The 21,432-nt window shown below is 46.2% G+C and overlaps 1 protein-coding gene and 1 pseudogene across 1 annotated transcript; both read right to left on the bottom strand.

The window, feature by feature from the left end:
• Positions 1-8,681: 8,681 nt before the first annotated feature.
• On the bottom strand, positions 8,682-10,399 carry LOC101725373 (microspherule protein 1 pseudogene; annotated as a pseudogene).
• Positions 10,400-16,018: 5,619 nt separating this feature from the next.
• Positions 16,019-21,336, bottom strand: Retreg2 (reticulophagy regulator family member 2). Its single transcript, XM_004864555.4, has 9 exons — positions 20,937-21,336; positions 20,587-20,693; positions 19,738-19,768; positions 19,239-19,374; positions 18,922-19,006; positions 18,476-18,619; positions 18,230-18,324; positions 17,933-18,068; positions 16,019-17,737 (listed from the first exon to the last, which is right to left on the bottom strand). Exons 1-9 carry the CDS (start codon positions 21,197-21,199, stop codon positions 17,106-17,108), a joined length of 1,629 nt encoding a protein of 542 aa, XP_004864612.1. The 5' UTR covers positions 21,200-21,336; the 3' UTR covers positions 16,019-17,105.
• Positions 21,337-21,432: the final 96 nt, after the last annotated feature.

Raw genomic sequence — 21,432 nt, forward strand, 5'->3', positions numbered from 1 at the left:
CCTGATCCTGGTAGTCTGGATCTGATAAAAGAGGCAGAAAGATGAGGTAAAGGTCCCTCTTGTTGCCTTTGCTACCTTGTGCGTGTCATGGTGTTTCTCCTCTGTGATGATTGTTTGCCATCCCTGTCTTGGAGCCAGCTGGATATGGACTGAAACCTCTATGAACTATAAGCCAAATAAACCCTCCCCTTTAACTTTGGGTGTTGGGTATTTTGTCTCAACAACAAGAGAAAGGTAACTAAAACATGCTCGCATAATTCTTCATGTTCTTGTAAGCAATGTCATGGAAATTTAATATTGTCTTTTAATCAAATTAGATGATAAGTTATTTTTTATTTATTTTGTACCAGGTTAGGTCCACAGATGAATTGAATTATATTTCTTATATTCCAAGAGGCTTAGTATTTTTTGTATTACTTTTTGTTTTCTTTGTTTTGTTTTTAATTATTATAGTATAACATGGTCCTAAAACCAAATTTTTGTTGTCATCTCCCCACTAGCTTCTATTCACAAGTTTGTAGCATATTGTCAATTTTTCCATTGTTGTAACAAAGATTTTTAACTGGATTTTATACTTTATAATGCATATTTTAAGAAAATTCTGTATATATGTTTACATAGAGTTCAACTGTTTTCAAACAACTTGCAGACTAGAACATCCATGTTTTTTATATTCTGAGAAGATATCTGTATATATCCCAACATAATTACAGGTTGAAATAAAAGCTTGGATAGTGGGGGGAAAAAGAGCTAAAGGTAAAAGTTCTTCTGGAATTCTGCATCAAAATCTTCTGCATGCTCCAGAACTAAATTATTACATAGAATCAAATAATATCTAAAATTAAAAGGTTTAGATGGCCAATGATTTGGTTATTAGACCAGAGAATTTGTCACTTATAAACTGGAGCTTTTCCATGTGGCTCAATGGCAGAATGCTTACCCAGCATGTGCAAGATCCTGGATTTGATCCGAAGCACTGCTGTTTTGTTTTGTTTTGTTTTTTTAAGTTAAACTAGAGTTGTTCTAGCCAGGCACAGTGGCTCAGTCTAAGCTACTCTGGAGGCTAAATTGGGAAGATCCCTTGAGCCTAGGAGTTCAAGACCAGCCTGTGTAACTAGCAAGACTCTGTCTCAAAAAACCAAAAACATCCAGGGATGGTGGCATACACCTGTGATTCTAGCACTCAGGAGGCTGAGGCAGGAGGATCACCATGAGTTTGAGGCCAGCCTAGGCTACATAGTGAGTTCAAGTCCAGCCTGAACTATATAGCAAGACCCTGTCTCAAAATGAACAACAAAACAAAAAACAAAAACAAAAAGGAGTCATTGTGAGTTCAAATCCCAGTGTCAATAATTAGCTGCTGCTAGAGATTGAAAGATCAGAGCACATTGGCTTTACTGGCATATCAGTATGTATTTCACATGAAACAAATGTGGGTTTTTTTAGGGACTAGGGATTGAATCTATGGCTTTGCTCATGATGAGCAAGTGCTCCACCACTGAGCTACCGCCTCAGCTCAGTAATTTAATCTTAAAGCAAAATATTCAAAATTTAAAAAATAAAATTAGCAGGGTGTGGTGGTCTAGGCTTTAAGAGTGGCACTCGCAGCACTCTGGGAGGCTGACACAGGAGGATTGCAAGTTCAAGGCCAGCCTGGGCAATTTAGCAATTTAGAGAGATCCTGTCTCAAAATTTAAAAAGGGCTGGAGATATAACACAGTGTGAAGGCTCTGGGCTCAATCCCCAGTGCCACACTCACACAAAACAATTAAAATTGTTCAATATTTGAAATATAAGTATTTATGTATATATAACTAAATGTAAAATATGAGTATCAATACTACATTATTTAAATATAAATGATTAGCATGTAAAGTAATAAAAGTATGAGATTAAACACCAATAAATATAAAGAAATAATCATAAATAATTGAAAATAAAATTATTTACTCTTTAAAAATAAGGTCTCTAGGGCTGGGCATGATGGTGCATGACTATAATCCCAATGAGGCAGGAGATTAAGACGTGGCCAGCAGGCCGGGCAAGTGGGCGTGACCTGGAAGTCACAGGGATCCAGGAGACAAGCACCCAAGCTGCACCAGGGACCAATCAAAGTGCTGTCTTCAATCTGGCATGAGATCAAGCAGTTTCTTGATAGGAGGCCTAGATTTGACCTCAGCCTGAGTAGTGAGAGATACAAAAGATAGCAGTTATTAAGCTTGTGTTCTCTGTGCTCTTTCTCAGCACCTGCTTTCACTTTGCAGACCATACTTTTTTTCCTACCTTTAATAAATGTAAAACCTCACCACCTTTTGGGCCTTTTGTTCTGTCCAATCCTTTGTTCAGGCAACAAGAACCTGGAAAGAATCCCTAGAAGGAGCCCACAGCACCCAAGGACCCTGGTAACACCAGTACTCTGGAGGCTGAGGCAGGAGGATCACTTCAAGTTTGAGGGCAGCCTGGGATACAGAGTGAGTTTAAGGCCAGTCTGAACTATGTAATGAGACTATATCTCAACAAAACAAAACACCCAAAATCAAAATAAGATCTCTCAAGGGCCGGGGATTTAGCTCAGTGGTTCCACTGCCTGCCTCCAAAGCACAAGGTCGCAAGTTTGATCCTCAGTACAAAAAAAAAAGTCTACTCTGTCAAAATAAGATCTCTTAAAGGAAATATATAAAGTTGTCCTTTTGAACAAATTTTTTTTGTTTCTCTGTATGAATAAGATTTGGTATTTTTTAGTTTTAAAAAAATGTGGGGTTTTTTTGGTCCTGGGGATCGAACTCAGGACCTTGCACTTGTAAGTCAGGCGGTGGCACCACTGAGCTAAATCCCCAGCCCCGCCTCCAATTTTTTTAAACAAGGTCTCCCCTATGTAGTTCAGATTGCCCTCAAACTTGTGATCCTCCTGCCTTGGTCTCCTAAGTGGTAGGATTACAGGTGTACTCAGCCTTTTTTGTTTTACAGTTTTGGTGACCTCTAGTTTTTTTGTTCAAAGAGAACGTTTCTATTTTGTATCAATTTCAATTTCATTAGATATAGATTGAGATTCTGATGCAGAGAATCCAAATTAATTTTAGTGTAGTCCTGAGTGTACTTGTTTTAAAAATCTTTGAACTAGAGTAACTACTCACAATAAAAGTTGTGTTTTGTTGTTGTTGTTTTGATTTTTTTGAGATAGGTTTCTCTATGCAGTTCAGGCTGGCCTTGAACTTACTGTGTAGCCCAGGCTGGCCTCGAGTTCGCTGTGATCCTCCTGCCTCAGCCTCTTGAGTGCTAGGATTACAGGCATGTCTGCCACCAGGTCTGGCAAGAGCTTCTTTATCAATTGACATTTTTTAATTCTTCTGTATTCTGTGGGATGTGTCATGCTTTCTAAACAAATAAACTGAAGCAGTTTCCACAGGGAATGAAGAGGGCATGGTGAGTTGAGTTTCCTGAGGTAAATGGTTGTCCTCCATGCCCTTTGTCAGAAATCCTGTTCTTTCTGAATGAGTGGCATTACACTATTTCCTGCTGAAACTCTCCTGTATAAAGGTCTGCTGCTGTACCCGACAGCTAACCTGGTACTAGACGTGATGATACTTCTGCTTTATCTTGGAATTGAAGTAATCCAACTGTTCTTTGGTACGAAGGGAAACCTCTGCCAGCAGAAGATAACACTTGGCATCAGCGTGGCCCTGACCTTCCCGTCTGCCATGATAGTTTCCTATTATCTGCTGCTACAGACCTACTGCTCCACCTGGAAGTCATCATGAATGGCATCCTGCTCTTCTTCTGTGATATTGTGTCTCCCTTCCTAAGGCCCAAATCTCTTCCCTATCTGTCACCAATCTGGGCATCATTCTCCACAAACATACCAGAGCCCTACCTCCAGACCACATCCACTTAATTTCCCAGATTCTAATTCCTAGAACTAAACAACAACTCCTTTCCTTTCTTGGCATAAGAGGATATTTCCATGTCTGGGTTTCCAGCTTTGCCCTTCTCACTAAACCCCTCTACAAACTCCTGAAGGGAGATCCCTCTGAGCCCTTACACCACAAGACCTTCCCTCATTTGTCCTTCCAGTCCTTAAAAGAGGCCCTAAAAACTGCCCCAGCTTTGGTCCTCCCAGACCTCACCCAACCCTTCAGCCTTTATATAATAGAGTACAGGGGATGTGCAGTGGATGTTCTGACACAAGGTCCCAGCCCATGCCCGATCACATTCCTGTTTAAGCACTTTGACCCCAGGTCATGGGCTGGCTGCCATGCCTACGGGTGGCTGCCGCAGCAGGTCTGTTACTTCTAGAAACATTCAAATGAGTAGACATGTTCCACTTACCGTTTATTCTTCCCACAGCCTTTAGAGACTCATGTCCTCATTCCACCTCTTACACTTTCCACCCTCTGCCTTCTTCAACTCTATGTGCTTTCCATGGAAATCCTCACAGTTACAATTGCCCTGGGCCCCAATTTTAATTCAGCCTCTTACCTATTCAACCCCACACCTCTCTCTAAACAGCCTGAACTGTACAACCGTATGTCTTTAATACACCTAGTAACTTCCCCTTTTCCTCTCAGTTCCACCTTCCCCCTTCCCAATTCTAACCACACCTGGCATATCCATGGGAGCTCGTACAAGTCCACCCCCAACTCCGCTGCCAAGGCAGGATACACTATCAACTCCCATGACTCTATTATCATAGAAGCTGCACCCCCCCCCACCATCTACTACCTCTTAACAGGCTGAACTAACCACTCTGACCCATGCTCTTAGACTAGTTAAGGACTCACAGGTTAACATCTATACAGATTCCAAGTGTACATTTTATATATTACATAACATGCTGCCATCTGAGCAGATGAGAGTCTGCTCCTGCATCCTTCATCCTGCTCCTGTATCCTGAGGGTCTTCATTAAAGCTCTTCTCCAGGCTGCCCTCTTGCCAACATGGGCTGCTGTGCTTTACTGCAGAGACACCAGAGACTTTCAGACCCTACAGCCCCAAGAAATGCCTTTCAGATAAAACTGCCAAGGAAGCTGCCAGTCTCCCCCACCATGCCCCTAAGGGTCAATATTTTGCCTTTTCCAGCTTCATCCTGGCCTATTCCCCTTCCTAATGCAACAGTATCAGGATCTCCCCAGGAAAGAAGGATGTCAGGGAACATTCCTCCTTCCTGCTTCACAGGCCCATGCCCTTCTTTTGTCCTTTCATGACAATGTTCGTGCAGGCTACAAACCCCGAACCCAACAGCTTGAGCTCTTATCTGCTTTCCCTGCTGGAAGACCCTGCTTAAAACCATCACTGTTCAATGCTTCTCTGCCATACAACCATGCCTCAGGGCTCTGCGAGGCCCTCTCCTTCTCTTACACATCAAGCAAGAGGTTTTCCCTCAACTCAGGACTGGCAAATTGATTTTATTCACATGCTCTTCCTGGGGACTTTGACCCCAAGCATTCCGCTCAGATTCCTTTGGATTATAACCTCATCCCCAAGCCCTATAAAAATTTAACTTCTCTGGCCAAGCTGGTGACAATCTCAGCTTATCTGCACCCGGGCAAATAAATCAGCTCTATTGCTCACACCAAGCCTGTGTCTGGGTGGTTTCTTGTGTATCATGTGTAACAACAGTGAGTTCAAGGCCAGTCTGAAATACATAGCAAGACCCTGTCTCAAAAAAGAAAAACTAACCCTCCCCCACAAAATACACCAAATCTGGTCATTTTCCACAGGTTTATATCGTTTATACTAGTTAGCTTTTTGTCCTTGGGACAAATAGCCAACATACACAATTTAAAAGAAGGAGAAATTTATTTTGGCTCATGGGTTCAGAGGATTTGGACCATGGTCAACTGGATCCAAAGTAGAAACAGCATGGTGGAGAAGCATGGCAATAGAAAGTCACTCATCTCATGGCAACTGAAGGCAGAGAGTACAAAGAAAGCCTGAGAGGAAGGGACCAGGGACAAAATATAGACCCAAGGTTACACTCCCTCATTACCTGGTTCCTCTAACTAGGCTTTTCTTTGTAGTAGCCCATTCAACTATGAGTTCATCAGTGGATTAACTCATCAGATGAGCTCACAATCTAATAACTTCTCCAGGGGTCTTTAAATCCAGTCAGGTCGATGATCAAGATTAACTGGCATTAAGCCAAGTGTGGTGGTGCACACCTGTAATTTTAGCATTCCGGAAGCTGAGGCACAAAAGTCACCATGAATTTGAGGCCAACCTGAACTACATAATGAGACCCTGTAGCCCCCTCAAAAACAAAACAACAACAAAAAACTAACTGGCACATTCTTTATTATTATTATTATTATTATTATTATTATTATTATTAGGGTTTTTGTTGTTTGTTTTTTGAGACAAGGACTCACTATGTAGTTCAGGGTGGCCTTGAACTCATTATATAGCTGAGGCTGTCCTTGAATTTGAAGTGATCCTCTTTCCTCAGCCTCCCAAGTGCTGGGATTACAGGCGTGCACCACCACTCTTGGCCTTGTTATTATTTTTAATATTTAGATCTTCCGACTAAATTCTTTTTTTTTTTTGGTATCGGGGATCGAACACGGGTCCTCGCTCTTTCGCGCTTTCGAGGCAGTCGGCGGAACCACTGAGCTAAATCCCCAGGCTCGACTAAATTCTTTAATATCATTTCCAAGTAAGCTTGGTGGGGTGATTTTAAATTATGTTCACAAAACTGGGAGTGGTAACACACACTTGTAATCCTAGGTCCTAGGGAGGTCAAGGCATGAAGATCACAAGTTCAGGGGACTGGGGATTTAGCTCACTGTCTGGCTTGAAAGCTCAAGGTCCTGAGTTTGATCCCCAGTACCAAAAAAATTTTTTTTCAACTGAGTGTTGTGGAATGCGGGGGGGCGGGGGGGGGATGTGTCCCTTTGAAGTGTATGTGTTGAAATTCAATCCCCTATGTGATGGTATTAAGAGGTGGGACCTTTAGGAGGTGTGAGCTATAAAGTGGAGCCTTCATGAATGATTTTATAAAACAGGCACGAGATTGTTCCTTTCGCCCTTCTGCCTCCCACATGTAAGGAAGGACACAGTGTCAGTCTCCGTGGAGAACACAGAGGTGACTCACCACCTTGGAATCAGAGACCCAGCCTTCACCACACACTCAATCTGCTGGCATCTTGACCTTGGGCTTCCCGGATCCATGACTATGAACAATAATTTTTGCATAGTTTATAAATTACCCCATCTCAGGTATTTTCTTTTTTTTTTGAGACAGTGTCTCACTATGTAGCCCAGGCTGGCCTTGAACTCCTAGTGATGTTCCTGCCTCAGCCTCCCCAGTGCTGGGACTACAGGCCTGTGTGACCACGCCCAACATCTGTTTTCTTTTAGTAGCACAAATGGACTAAAACAGGGAGATACAAATATTGAGACCAAAGCAAGTATAATATTCATATAGAAATTTAGGCAGGCTATGAATTCTCACAAATTCAACATTCCCATGTAATCAGCACCCAGATCAAAAAATAAAACAGAGTTGTAATCCTAGGTACTCCAGAAGCTGAGCCAGGAGGATAGTAAATTCAAAGCCAGCCTGGACAACTTGGTGAGACTTTATCTCAGGATAAAGTTGAAAGGAAGAAGAGAGAAAGAGAGGGAAATGAAGTGGGTAGTTTAGTGGTAGAGCACTTGCCTAACATTCTCAAGACTCTGGGTTCAATCCCCAGCACCATAAAAAAAGAAAAGAAAGAAAGAAAACATTACATAACCCCAAAAGACCCCTCCAGTCATTGCTCCTCTACTGCCAAGGATAATTTTTTTTTCTTGAGACAGGGTCTCACTATGCATTCCAGGCTGGCCTTGAACTCACTATGTAGGCCAGGCTGGCCTTGAACTCACTGGCAATTCTCTTGCCTCAGCCTCCCTATTGCTGGGATTATAGGCGTGTGCCATCACACCTGGAAAAATGATAACTTCTGAGTGCTCCATTTACCTATGTATTTCCTCTAATTTTTTTTGTTTTGGTACCAGGGATTGAACTCGGGTCCTTGGCTTGGGAGGCAGGCAACTGGAACCACTGAGCTAAATCCCCACCCCACCTATGTATTTCCTTTACATGGAGCCATATTTGATTTCACATTCTTATTCTCTTTCTTTATGCACACACCATATATTCGTGTATTCATTATTTTCTAAACCATTTGATAAAATTTGCAGAGGACCATGCTTCTAAAATGTTCAGCATATGTATCCTAAAAACAAAGATAATCTTGTATATAAGTATAGCTCAATTATTAAATTTAAGAAATTTGACCCACATACAATCTTTTTCTTTTCTCAGTCCTTGGGACTGAACTCCATGCTAGGCCAGTGCTCTACAACAGAGGTACACCTCTAGCCCTATATGAGCTTTTATCTAGCATGATTTCTATATTCATATTTTATCAATTATCCCACTAGCATCTTTTATAATAACTCCTTCCCCAGGGTCCAATCCAAGGTCAAGTGCATTTTTTTTTCTTTTTTGGAACGTAGTAGTGCTTTTTATTTACAAAAAAACCCCAAACAAACCCAAAAAATGAAGTCTGAAGCTAATCTGCCGGAGACAGGAGTGACAGTGGTAACTGGGGAGGACAGGGAGGGTGGGCTGCAGGGAGGAGGGGGTGGGGCTCTGGCTGTAGGGAAACATAAGGGTCCCAGCCTCTCCTGGCTTCCCAATGGCCAGCCCCACCCTCCCTCAGTCTCAGATCTGGGCCAGCAGTTGGGTCTCCTGCTACCCACTCTAAGCAAAAGGTTTTGCTCGAAGCCTGAGTTCCCAGCTCGAGGGGACTGGAATGACAGTGGAAACCAAGGCCAGAGAAAGCCCAGGTTCCTGCTCCCACTCCTCACTGTGGTATGATCTTGGCAGCCTCTGCCCAGATGAGGGCAATGAGGTCTTGGTTGATGAGGAAGACAAATCGCAGGCTGGCAATCTCCACCACAGAATTGTTGCTGAGGCGCCATTTGGAGCCACACAGCACAGGCCGTCCATCAATGTAGATGGGCCGTCGGCCCTCACTGGCAATAAAGAAATCACCATTGTTCTTCAGTTTGATGACACCTTGCTTCCAGGAGATCTTCCAGGCTGGACCCTCCAGAGACAGGTCCACATCAATCTGATTATCCTTGGTTGCTCTGCCAAGGGTGATCTCACATGAGCGCATCAGGTACTGCACCATGTGGCCCCGCAGCACTGCCAGGGTCTGGTTGTCGAAGTCCGGAGAGCTCATGCCTGTGCTGCTGTCCACTAGCACCTGCCACTTATGCAGTTCCTGCTCCAGCTGTCAGATCTCTCGCTTCTGGCGCTGGTCAGCCACAGTCAGCTCATGCTCCAGCACCTCATCCTGCATGTCCTTGAGCTTACTGTCATCAATCAGGTCCTCTGCGTCGGAAAAATTCAGCACTTGGTCCCCCTTGGGCAGTGGCTGCACTGTCTGGTCTTCCAGCAGATAATATTGCTTCATGAGCTGCCAATGGGCCTGCAGAGACTTGGCAGTGTGGGCCAAATAGAAGGCATCAGGGTGTCTATGCAGCAAGTCCTGGAAGGTCTCCAAGGTGGGCTGGCTGGTCGATCCTACTTTGCTCAGCAGCTGTTCCTCAGCCTTGCTGAACAGGGCTTTGCTCTGGATGGCTGCAATGGCTTCTGGGTGTAGCTGCCTCATTGCCTGGCAGGCCAGCTTGGAGATAACAGGATCATACAGCAGAGCGTACCAGCGCTCCTGGACTTCTCGGAGGGTAAAGCGGCAGCTGAACTTCACACCCAGGTGGACTGAAGTCAGGTTGTTGGTCTGCAGCACTGCATTGATGAGCAGGAGATCATCTGCAGGTTTCCAGTGGCCCAGATCCTTGGTTACCTGAAGTGGCTGCTTGCTCTTCTTCACACGCTTGGTGAGTCCTGGCGCTGGGGCAGGGCTGGGAGGCACAGGAGTGCTGGGGGCTTTTGATACCTTCTTCTTCTCACTGGAGGATGGTTCACTCCCTGAACAGCGCCGTGGTTCCACCCCACTGGCCCCCTTTGCTCGAGTAGAGGACTTCGCCAGGCTGCTCTCCACCAGCTCATCATCGAATTTCTTCCTCTTGATGAACCTGGAGGAGCTTCTCCATTTAGGAATGGTACCCAAAGCCTGGGAGGAGGCTCGCTTCTGCCCTGCCAGGGACTCCTCATCCTCTGAGCGGCTGGGAGTGCCTGATGCCATCAGGGATGAAGCTAGCAGCCCCTGAGAATCTTTGTCCATCCTCTTACAGTCCCAAAGCCACTGGTTCCAAACCACAGGGCTAGGAGGAAGGGTCCCACGGGCTCATCCAAAGATCCTGACTAGGTGGGCTTAGAGGCTGAGAGGAGATTCATTCCTAGGCTGCCAGCTCCAACAATTTCTCCCTGGCGACAGTAGCAGCTGCAGGGCCAAAGCCACCTTCCGTGGGTACATCTACTTCCGGGTTACGAACTAGGGTCCAAGGTCAAGTGCATTTATCGTAATGTCTCTTTTGTTTCCTTTTTAATCTTAAATAGTCCCTCTGATTTTCATGGTCTTTTATGAAATTTATATTTTTGAATGGGTTTAATTCACTTTTTATACTTAAAAAACAAAACCCAGCTGGGTGCAGTGGTGCATGCCTGTAAACCCAGATACTCAGGAGGGTGAGGCAGGAGGATCAGAAGTTTGAGGCCAACTTGGGCAATTAGTGGGACTCTGTCTCAATATTTAAAGAAAAACTGGTCAGTGGTAGAGTGCTTCTGGATTTGACCTCTGGTACCACAAAAACAAAAACAAAACGAAAAACCAAGAAAGCAACCCAGATGTCTTTGAGCTTAACCATTTCTGCCAAGCAGCAGATCATTTTTTCAAGTAAGTGTTAATTCATGTAATTGGAATTATTTTCTTTTCACAGTTCTAGGGATTGAATCCAGGGCCTTGTGTATGCTGGCAAATGCTCTACCACTGAGCTACATTCCCATTCCTCTGATTGGATTTATTTTGTTTTGTTTTGTATTTGAAACAGGTTCCTGCTATGTAGTTCTGATTGGCCTTGAACTCACTATGTAGCCCAGGCTGGCATCAAACTTGCACCGATCCCCCTGCTTCAGCATCTCAAGCGTAACTGGATTTTTTTTGTTCAAATTATTTAGTTGAGTCTAAATACTTTAGTCAAAATTGCTTTCCAAATAATATAATTACAGCCAGGTGTAGAGGTGGATGCCTGTAATCCCAGCGCTCTGGGAGGCTGAGGTAGGAGGATCACAAGTTCAAACCTAGCCTGGGCAACCTAGAATCTTAGTGAGACCCTGTCCCAAAATAAAAAAGGGCTGGGGATGTAGATCAGTGTGAAGTCCCAGAGTTAAGTCTCTACTACTGAAAAAAAAAAAAGAAGATAATTAGATGCAATCACAGTTTACCCCTAGTTTAAAAGATTAAACTAGTTGGACAACCTTACCTTTAACTCAGAAAAACTAGAGCTCCAGAACTAGCAAATATCAATCTCCAGAGCTAAATAGTTTGCACTCCCTTTAATTTAGTCCAAGAACAAAAACTCATAAGTCTATCTGTGAATGATGAGATAATCGTGATGATGATGATGGTGGTGGTGGTGGTGGTGGTTGCTTTTTAGTGTTGGTGATCAAATCCAGGGCCTCAGACAGCTACTCTGCCACTGAGCTACATCCAGCCCTTCATCTACCTGTATATTTTACTGTGATGATAGGGATCAAACCCAGGACCTCATATATGCTAGGCAAGTGCTCTAGGGTTAAGTCATAGCCTCAGCCTTATCTCTGGATTACTTTAGCTGTTGTCCACTCTAGAACAATAATGAACAAACAAAGGCAAGATATTTACCTGAAAGAGACATGTGTCAGTCACCAAATTCTATTTACACTGGCTGGTTCAAAAGTTCATACTAGTTACTCTACTACTTCGATTTTTAAAAAAATATTTTGGTTATTTTGAGACTAGGTTTCAATATGTCACTCAGGCTGGCCTTGAACTCATTATATAGCCCAGGCTGGCCTGGAATTCACTACCATCCTCCTGCTTCAGCCTTTCGAGTGCTCAGATTACAGGTCTGTGACACCATGCCTGGCTATTACTTCAATTTAGTCAATGTACGTTTTCTGAGCTTCTCATATGTGCCAGGCATTATGCTAGGCTTTGAGACTTTCAAGTAACTAAGAGAGTCTTTGTCTTCAATAATAAAACTATAAGCCAGGCATGGTGGCACATACCTATAATCTTAGCATTTGAGATGGTGAGTCAGGACAATTGCTGTCAGTTTTAAGGGCAGTCTGTGCTACATAGTGAGTTCAAGCCCAGCCTGAACTACATAGCAAGACATGGTCTAAAAAAAAAAAAAAGTACAGCCAGGTGTGGTGGCACATGCCTATAATTCCAGCATTCAGAAGGCTGAGGTTGGAGGATCACTGTGAGTTTGAGGCCAGTCTGGGCAACATAGTGAGTTCAAGGCCTGCCTGAACTACAAATTAAGACCCTGTCTCAAAAAACAAAACAAAACAAAAAATGTACAGAGGAGGCTATACATATACACATAGATACAGAAAGCATATGCAGATTCCATGTCATATGTGGACAGATACCATGGGAGCCCAAGAAGAACAAGACTGATAAAGGGGGCTGGAGGAGGCTCTTTGATGAGGTGTGGCCTGAGGTCTTCTTAAAATAAGTGAGGTGTTTTCCAGGAGCAGCATAGGGTATCATGTGTTCAGTAGGGGTGGGGCTAGGCAGTGTGGCAGGACCAGCTGTGCCGGGTTTGCTGATGCTCCATGTTAAGTGCAAGATAGGGCAGGGTTTGACCTCAGACTCCCTAGCCATATCAAAGAGTGGGTTTTCAGGTGCTAGGAGAGGCTTTGTTTAAGGCTAAAAGCAGAAAGTCCAGAATTAGTACAGTATTTTAAAATCATCTAGGGGCCGGGGGTGTAGTTCAGTTGTAGAATGCAAGCTGAGAATGTGCAAGGCTCTGGGTTCAATCCTTGGCACAAAAATAATAACAATATCACCTAGATATTTTATTGGGTAATCTCTGAGTGGGGGAAAAGAAGCGAGCAGGGAAGCTATCGGGAGACGAGGAGAGAGCAAATCAGGGGTGTGAAGGAGGTGGCAAGGTCAAGAAATGATTGGGACACCAAACTGGCAGCAACTGGAGATCCACAGGGTATGGGATGAGCAGAGCTATGCCAGCATGGTTGCTGTTGCCAATAAGCAAGATAGAAAATGCACAAAAAGCCTTCTGTTTGGGAGAAGTGGAGAGTGGAAGAGAATTTTCTTGGCTTTTGAGCTGTTGAGCAGAAGGTACCCATGGGCCACTGAAGTGAAAATGGCTCCTTGGAAGAACTGAGAAAGGAGCTGAACAAGATCTAGAAGTTATCAAAAAAAAAAGAAAGAGATGTAGAAGTTATCAGCATAGGAGTGGGAACCAAACGGGTGAGTTCATGAGACTGATTAGGGTAATAAGCAAAATGCAAGGAAATGCCAGCTCATGACACCCAAAGATACACAAGCAATTCAGGGAGCAGGCAGAGGAGAAGTCCACGGCAGCTTTAGCTGGACACTAAAAACAAAACCACCTGGTGATATATTGCCTTTCCATGATAAACACTGTTCTTATAATCGCTGGGCTTGACTATTGTCTTTTGTGAGATCACTTGGAGGCCAGGAGTGTAGCTCACAGTGCTCACCCTGGGTTTGACCCCCAGAACTGCAAAAACAAAGCAAAACAAAGCAAGACCAACCAAAAACCCCAAAACAAAGAACCAAAAAAGCCAACAACAAAACCCCTTAAAACCAAGCCAAAAAATAACTTGTCTATCATAGTGATCTCTTGACCAAAAAATTAAATTATACCTAACACAACTATCAACCCAAGACTACTCAAAGATTTAATTTCTGCTCTTGGAAGTCCTATGGGCAAACCTTCATGTTTGAAGATGGCTGACATGAACCAACTCAGATCTCTTCCTAAACATTTCCAATTCCTTCCATGGTTCCTTCTCCGACAATTTCTAGCCTTCTCCAATGGTCTTACAGACACACTGCAACTTGTCAATAAACACAGCAAACCATACTCTGGCAGTATTCCACCTTGTGCACAGCAACAAGTATTACTTTCCTTGTTTTGAAGACCTTTATTTGGTGGTACTAGGGATTGGACCTACAGTATCACACGCTAGGCAAGTGGTCTACCATTCAGCTATGTCCTTAGTCCTTTTGAGACAGTGTCTCAAGTTCTCCAGGCTAGCCTGGAATTTATGTTCCTCCTGCCTCATCCTCCCAAGTAGTTGGGGTATTTACAGGCCTGAGTCACCACACATGGTCTCAAGACATTTTTTTCTTTTCCTTTTCAGGACAGGTCTCGCTACATAGTTCAGGCTGGCCTCAAACTGAGTTACAGTGATCCTCCTGCCTAAACCTCCTGAGCACTGGGATTACAGGGATGGGCCACCAAGCCAAGTTGAAGACTGTATTTCTATTTAGGCAGCCTGAAATTAGCCAAGGAGTTACACTGTTAGCTGTTTAGATACACAGTTACTGAAGCGCACTGCCCTTTCCTCCAATAGAAACTTGTAACCAACCCTTCTCCTATTTCTATGGTTGATTTCTTTTTAGCCTGTTGGTTTCACATTCCTGCTGATTTTCCATTCTCATAGGAAAAGCTTTATTCTTGGGCCTTCATGGCCAGGATATCTGATAATGGAAAAAAAAAAAAATCACAGACACACATGGAGCAACTGTCAGACCAGGGTGAACTCCAAACCTATTTGAGTGTTTTGATCGAGCTACAGGCTTCTAGTTTTTCCTCAAACTGCAAATTTAATACAGAAGTGGATTAAGGTATGGCCTTTTTTTTTTGGTGTGTTGGGGGGAGGACAGGCTTATGGTATGTAGCCCAGGCTGGCCTCAAACATGCTGATTCTCCTCTTGCCTCAGACTCTCAAGTGCTTGGACTACAGGTGCCACTATGCCTGGTAGCCATTGTCTTTCTGACTGGTTAATTCTATTTAAAGTTGCCTATTTAGTTGGTTCTGTTTGAGACATGGTCTCATTATATAGTTCAGGCTGGCCTTGAACTGGTGACAGTTCTCCTGCCTCAGCCTTCTGAGTGCTGGAATTATAAGCATGCACCACCATGCCTGGCTCCATTTGCTTCTGAAATCTCTAGATGACTAGGAATTCAGGTTCTTTCAATGGCACAGGACAGGGCTTCAATTAACCCGAAGACTATCTCTTAAGCAACTGTGAAACAAATGGAAAATTCTCATACTTAGAAGATGCAGCATAGAAGTCAACCTCAAAAAGACAGGTAGCATCACCACATGGTACATGTAGCTGAAGGCTGAGGACATGAATTCATAATGGAGACCATATGCTCAGTTTTGGGCTTTGTTTCCCAAAAGAGGGAGGACTGCCAAGAGTCCACCATTTTTGAAGCCAAGTTACTGGACTGGTTTCTCTACCATGCCTGCATTCTGGAGCATCTTCTTGTTTGTCCCAACAATGGACAGGGGCTGACTGTTCAAGTAGGTTTGCTGGACCCAGCTGGATCCTGGCTCCATCATTTAATGGGCCATGTTAACTTGTCTGTAAAATGGAGTTAAAAACAAGAGGCTGGGGATTTAGCTCAGTGGTTTCACCGCCTGCCTTGCAAGCGCAAGGACCCAAGTTCGATCTCTGATACAAAAAAAACCAAACAACAACAAAAAACCAAACAAGATAGACCTTAAAACATGCGAGAAAAATATGTAAATATAAAACACTTAGAACATGGCCAAGCACATTTTATGCACTCTAAAATGTCACTATTTGTTTTGTTTCCTGGCCTGAAAAGAGTTATGGTACAAGGACACATAGGTTCTCCATTGCTTACCTGGCCTGCCCAGTATAGGGAAATCAGGGCTGATTGTTAGCATTTAAATGAGGGACTTCTTAAAGAGGACCTTAACACAGGTGTGGGCAACATAGCAGAAAACAGTTATTTGGGCTTCAAGTTTCCATTGACTAGGAAGACGAAGTAGTTTCCTCCGGCATACACTTTATTCACACATGCTGTCTCACTAAACATACCACACAATCTCAGAAGATGGCTGAGGGGCAGTTAGAGTTGGCAGGGGCTTTTGGCCTTGTTCTGTACCAAGGTGAATAAATAGCCAGGAGCGAGAGTGGGGCAAAAGAGAGAAGGGTGAGGATGAAGCAACGAGCAGAGTGTGGGAGGCAGCTCAGTGAGGCAGGCAGGCAACAGTTCTAGGCAATTGACACTTTATTTTTCCACCTGACACTCACACAGATGTTACCATCCACTTCCTGACCCTAGCAAGAGGTACCACCCATGACCCAGAGGAGCAGGTTTCCTTCTTTCTCCCTAAGACAGCATGGACACCCTTATCTCAACAAGACAGTACATGCTTACCAACCGGCGCTGACACATGCACTGGGGGACCTGCTCTCTTGCACTGTGAAAGGGCCGAACTAGGGAAAGGGTGCAGTGCAAGTTACCAAGGCTACAGTGACCTGTGAGGGGCCCACTGGCCTGACCACCCACCACTATGGGTTTACTCTTTACTTCCCAGACCGGGAGCTGCCCTAAAGCTTGGCCAGTGTTATGTGGGAAGGAGAAGCTGGCAAAGGGTAGGGTTATGCCGCTAAGGACAAGACACAGCAGGGAAACAAAGCCAAGAGGAACACAGAACAGGAGAGAAAAATTATAAAGTGCCTCAACTAAACAACCAAGTGGGACATGAAGGCAGAGCAGCACAGGTCCCTGAGGATAGGAGGAAAAAGGGCTAGACCACCAGGGCTTGGGACATAGCGGAATGAGAAGAGATGAGGTGAGGAGGCAAGTGCAGGCTGTGGGAATGACTTCCCTAGCCCTGTCCACATCCACTAACCCAAATGGAAAATTATTTACAAACTCAAAACCGATCCTAGGCACAGGTACTGCACCAGGCCCAGGACAGCAGGCAGGCAGGCAGAGGGTGGGCTGACTACTGTCTGACAGCTGGCCTTCCCACCTGGTGCCTCTCCCCAGAATGGTAGGGAAAGGAGGAAATGACAGCTCTAGCTAGGAAGCCTTTCTCTGCCTGCAGCTCCTCCCATCATGGTTCATGGCTCTACCACAGCCCCGGCCTCTTGGTCTGACTGTACCAGGGAATGGGTGTCTGGCCCCAGGGGTGGGGGGGGTGGAGCATCAGGTGGCTTTGAGGGTGTCTCTGGCCCCAAGCCCAGCTCTGCATTCAGCTGCTCCAGCTCCCCCTGATCCAGCAACTCAAAGTCCTCAGTGGCGAGTGCCTCTTCTTCCTCAGGGGCAGGCAGGGGCTGGGGCGAGTCCTGGGGAATAGGTGGGGGCATGGAGGAGGAGGGGAAGGGGGCTGGGTCACTTTCAGCATGGCAAAATGGAGGTGACAGGGAGCTGGGTGGAGCTGTGAGGTCACCACTCACTGCCTCTGGGCTCAGCGTCTCCATTGGTCCTCCAGGGGAGCACTTTACTCCATCCTGGGGGGTTCCTGCCCCATTGAAGTGTGTGTTCACAAAGTGCAGAGGAGATGAGAGCCGAAGCAAAGTTTCTGTAGCTACCACATCTTCTTCCTCCTCCTCTGAGTCCAGGACCTGCTTTGAGAGGGCCTGAGGGGGGCCTAGTAGGTCTTCAGAGGGTGCCAGCTCGGCCTCCTCTCCCTCTCCAGGCTCCCGGCCCAGGGCCTCCTCTGGCTCACTTGGTAGGCTCTGCTGGTCCAAATCTGCAGAGAGAACAGAGTTAGGAATGGGCCTGCTGCTCTGACGGCCCTCAACAGCCTATCAGTTCACAGACGAGAACTTCAGATGTGACACGCTTAAGGTCAGTTCCCCATAGGAAACAGGGGAGTCAGAGAGCATAACTAGCATCCCACCACTAGGGAACAGGAAGATCAGGAGGGGCAAAGCGGTCCCCATACCCTCAGAGACATCTGTCAGTTGTGGAGTTGTGGCCCGAGATACAGAGAAGCCACCACTTTCCAAGATAGAAGCCTCTTCATCTGACAACTCTGAGTCAGTAATGGCCAAGGCCAGTGCTGTTTTCTTCACATCCACCTGCAGGAGAACCAGAATAAACACAATAGGTAAAGGGATAAGAGCAACCTACCCCCAAACCATCTAGCTCTACTCCTTTGAAAGGCAGCAGCTCTAAAGCAGACAATGTGCACCCCCAACCCCACTTTCTATTTGTCACCCTCATCTCCCCTGAACCTCACCACTGGGGAAAAGCCAGCCAGCTCTGCTTCGCTTTCACTCTCTGTCTCTGCCAGTGGCTCATCTCCTCCTGGGGGTACATTCTTCCCTTGGCGCTCTAGAGAACAATAAAGCAATGACCAAACAGACAGTGGTGGGGAACAAACAGCCAAGGAACAGAAGATTATCTAAACACTAAGGCATGTCGTGAGCCATAAACCAAGGGAGCTCCCTCACTTTCCCTCTTTCAGGTTAAGAGAGACCCTTACTCCTCTTGTCATGTTTGTGATGCAGGGCATCAGCTTCCGCCTTCATGCTGTAGTCCAGCTGCATGAGCAAGGGCTCGAGGCGTGTGTACATCCTTTGAATCAGCTCATGATAAACCACCAGGGGCCACAGCAGGATACTCAGCACTGTGGGTTAGAAAATCTGCTCAGAGCTTTCTGTACCAATTTCCTAAGAATCCTCATTCAACTAGCCCCTAAACAGGAAGGGCTAAAGTTCTTTTCCAAGGAGGTACTACCCTCTTCCCCCCGACTCCAAATCTATTGTCCTCCCCTGGGCTGATTCTTCTACTGTTAACAAAGGTGTTCTACAGCAGCCCTGGAGATCTCCACAAACGGTTAACTGTGCAGACAGAACATAGTCCTCCCTCCAGGTCAGTCCAGGAAACAGGAAAAGTAGAGAGGTTTGGCAAGGGCAGGGCTAGACTCACAGACAATGTAGGAAATCATAATCCCTGGAACATAGTGTCCCAGCACTGCCAGCACAGCACAGCCAGAGCAGACTCGAGCACAGAACTGCAGAGAAGAGCATAAAGTCTATGAAAAACAGGGGATGGGGTTATATGCCTTACTCATCTGGGTAAAAAACTGCTTAGCTGGTGAAAAAATAGCCATTTCCTCTAGGAATTCGGTCTAATCAAGATGCCCAACACCTCCATTACAAGAAGTATGCAATCCGCTCTGCTTACAACACTGCTCCCTCCAACCCTGTGGTTCCAGGAACTGTTACAGGATGTGGGGAGCTTACCTGGGCTGGATTCTGCCTCTTGTACTGCAGCAGCTCTTGCACATGTATCTGGAAGGTGAGCCAGCTCTCAGCCAGGTATCTGCACAACTCGGGCACACTCAGCAGGTGCGGCCGGGCGCCTGACCCCGCACCCTCACTGGGAAGACACGACATGACCCCTGGAGGCCTCAGACACCAGCTTCCTAGGCACTCAAATTCCTCTGAGGTTGCTGATCATGAGTCTAAAATGGAAAACTCTACCTCCCAAAGGAAGGCCATCTTGGTCCTGCCCAGCAAAACCCCAGGGCACCCAACCCTCTGCTTCAAAAGAAAGAGGCACATAAACACCTACATAGGTGCCTAGGACCAAGAAAACTCTGGGTTGATGCTAGTCTCTTCACTATGCTAGGACCTGTGCCTACAGAGAGAGGCTGCAGCATTGTCCCTCTTTGTGCTGACATTGCACCAGTAAGCAAAACTGGATCTGAGCATCCGTCTTCAAGAGATGGACAATACTCACCTGTCAGAGTGTGGATCCTCAGGGGATGATGCTATACAGAGAGGAGGAGGACAAATTATTGAGTGGTGGGGATACTAGGAAACATTCTCCAAGGCAAAAATAGTTGCTGCTCCTCTGCAGTCTCAAAGCATTTTCTTCAGATGCCAACTGAAGTATTATGCACTGTTTCTGTATGTTTGGTTTTTTTTTTCACTTTCAGCACTGCAGACTGAACTCAGAGAATTGTACTTTTTAATTCTGAAACATGGTCTCGATAAGTTGTCCAGACTGGCCTCAAACATGCAATCCTCCTGCCTCAGCCTCTCCCTCAGCTAGGATTACAGGCATACACTACTGCACCCAGCCTGTTTCCTCCTACTCATACTTATATCCCAATTCAACCTTATAACTAGTCGCTCCAAAATGCACATTAATATACAGAAAACAAGAACAATGAACTAATATCTGTGTAACTTTTATCGTAATCAAGACAGTACCATAACCATACAACACGTATTTACATATTTAATTCTCACGTTTCCATAAAATACATTTCTTTCCACTGTTTTACAGTTAAGGAAACTGAGATTGAAAGACTGTTTACAACACTCACACACATGGTGTGACACAGCAGGGCATGGAATCCGAGCAATCTGGCTGCAGGCTCTCAAGTCTTGCCCAATTGACACACGAACATTCATTTTGGGAAATGGATTTTCGTTTTAGATAATTTCTTTTAAAAAGGTCTGGTGGGTGGGGAGTGTGCCTGGAGGCAAGTGGCCTGCAGTACATTCCCCTCACAGTTCAACCCTACTCACTGGGGTCAGGCACAAAGAGCGCAAGGGGAGGGCTCGCTGAATGAAGACTCACCTGAAACATCAGGGAGGAAGCGAGGCTGCCAGAGATCCAGCAGGAAATAGGCCAAAAGTGAGATGCTGAGAAGGAAGATTGGCCGGAGAGACGAAGAAGACAGCAGCCTTAAGGAAGACAGGCATCTCATCGGCCCTTGCGTGCATCGCAAAAGCGCTCGCTGACGGGGGAATAGCACCTCCAGGCCTAACTCTCCACCCCGAAATACAGGAATGGGGCAACCTGAGCGCATCTCAAAAGCTGGTGGCTCATTCCCGCAGGCCAAGTGACAACCCAGAAAGGGGACTCGTGCGCCCCGCTCCGCCCGCCCCCACTCTCCCCGGCCCCGCCCCCTCCTCCGAAGCCGTTACCAGAAGAGGCCGTTGATCGCGGCCGCTGTGATCAGGCTGTGCAGCGGCTTCTCCCACACGAGCAGCCGCTGCGCCGCCGCCAGCACCGCCTCCCAGCCGCGGAGCCGCAGCCACAGCGTCGTGGCCAGGCGGCCCACCGCCTCGGCTGTGGCCGCCTCGTCCTCCGCCTCACAGGTGGTCTCACTCATGCCGAGGCCCAGGCCCAGCCCCAGGCCTAGCCCTGGACCTCCACCCGCGCCGGTGTTACCACTGCCGCTCGCCATTGCCCCGCCGCAGCCGCCGCCCGAGCCCGCACGGAGCCAGGGCTGCGCGGCCGCCTCCGGGGGCGCGTCAGGCGGAAGGGGGCGCACGCCAAGGAGGGCCGAGCCTGCGGCCGCTCGTCACGTGACGGCGTAACGCTGAGTTCATCACGTGACGCGGCCTAACAGCCCGGATGGGGCGGCTCGCGCTTGCGTGTAGAGAGCTGCCCGACCCTTCACATACGCTGGTGCTTGTT

Source organism: Heterocephalus glaber, unplaced genomic scaffold (assembly GCF_053883595.1).
Source record: "Heterocephalus glaber isolate CG9 unplaced genomic scaffold, H.glaber_assembly_v1.0 deba00000621, whole genome shotgun sequence".
NCBI lineage: Eukaryota > Metazoa > Chordata > Mammalia > Rodentia > Bathyergidae > Heterocephalus > Heterocephalus glaber.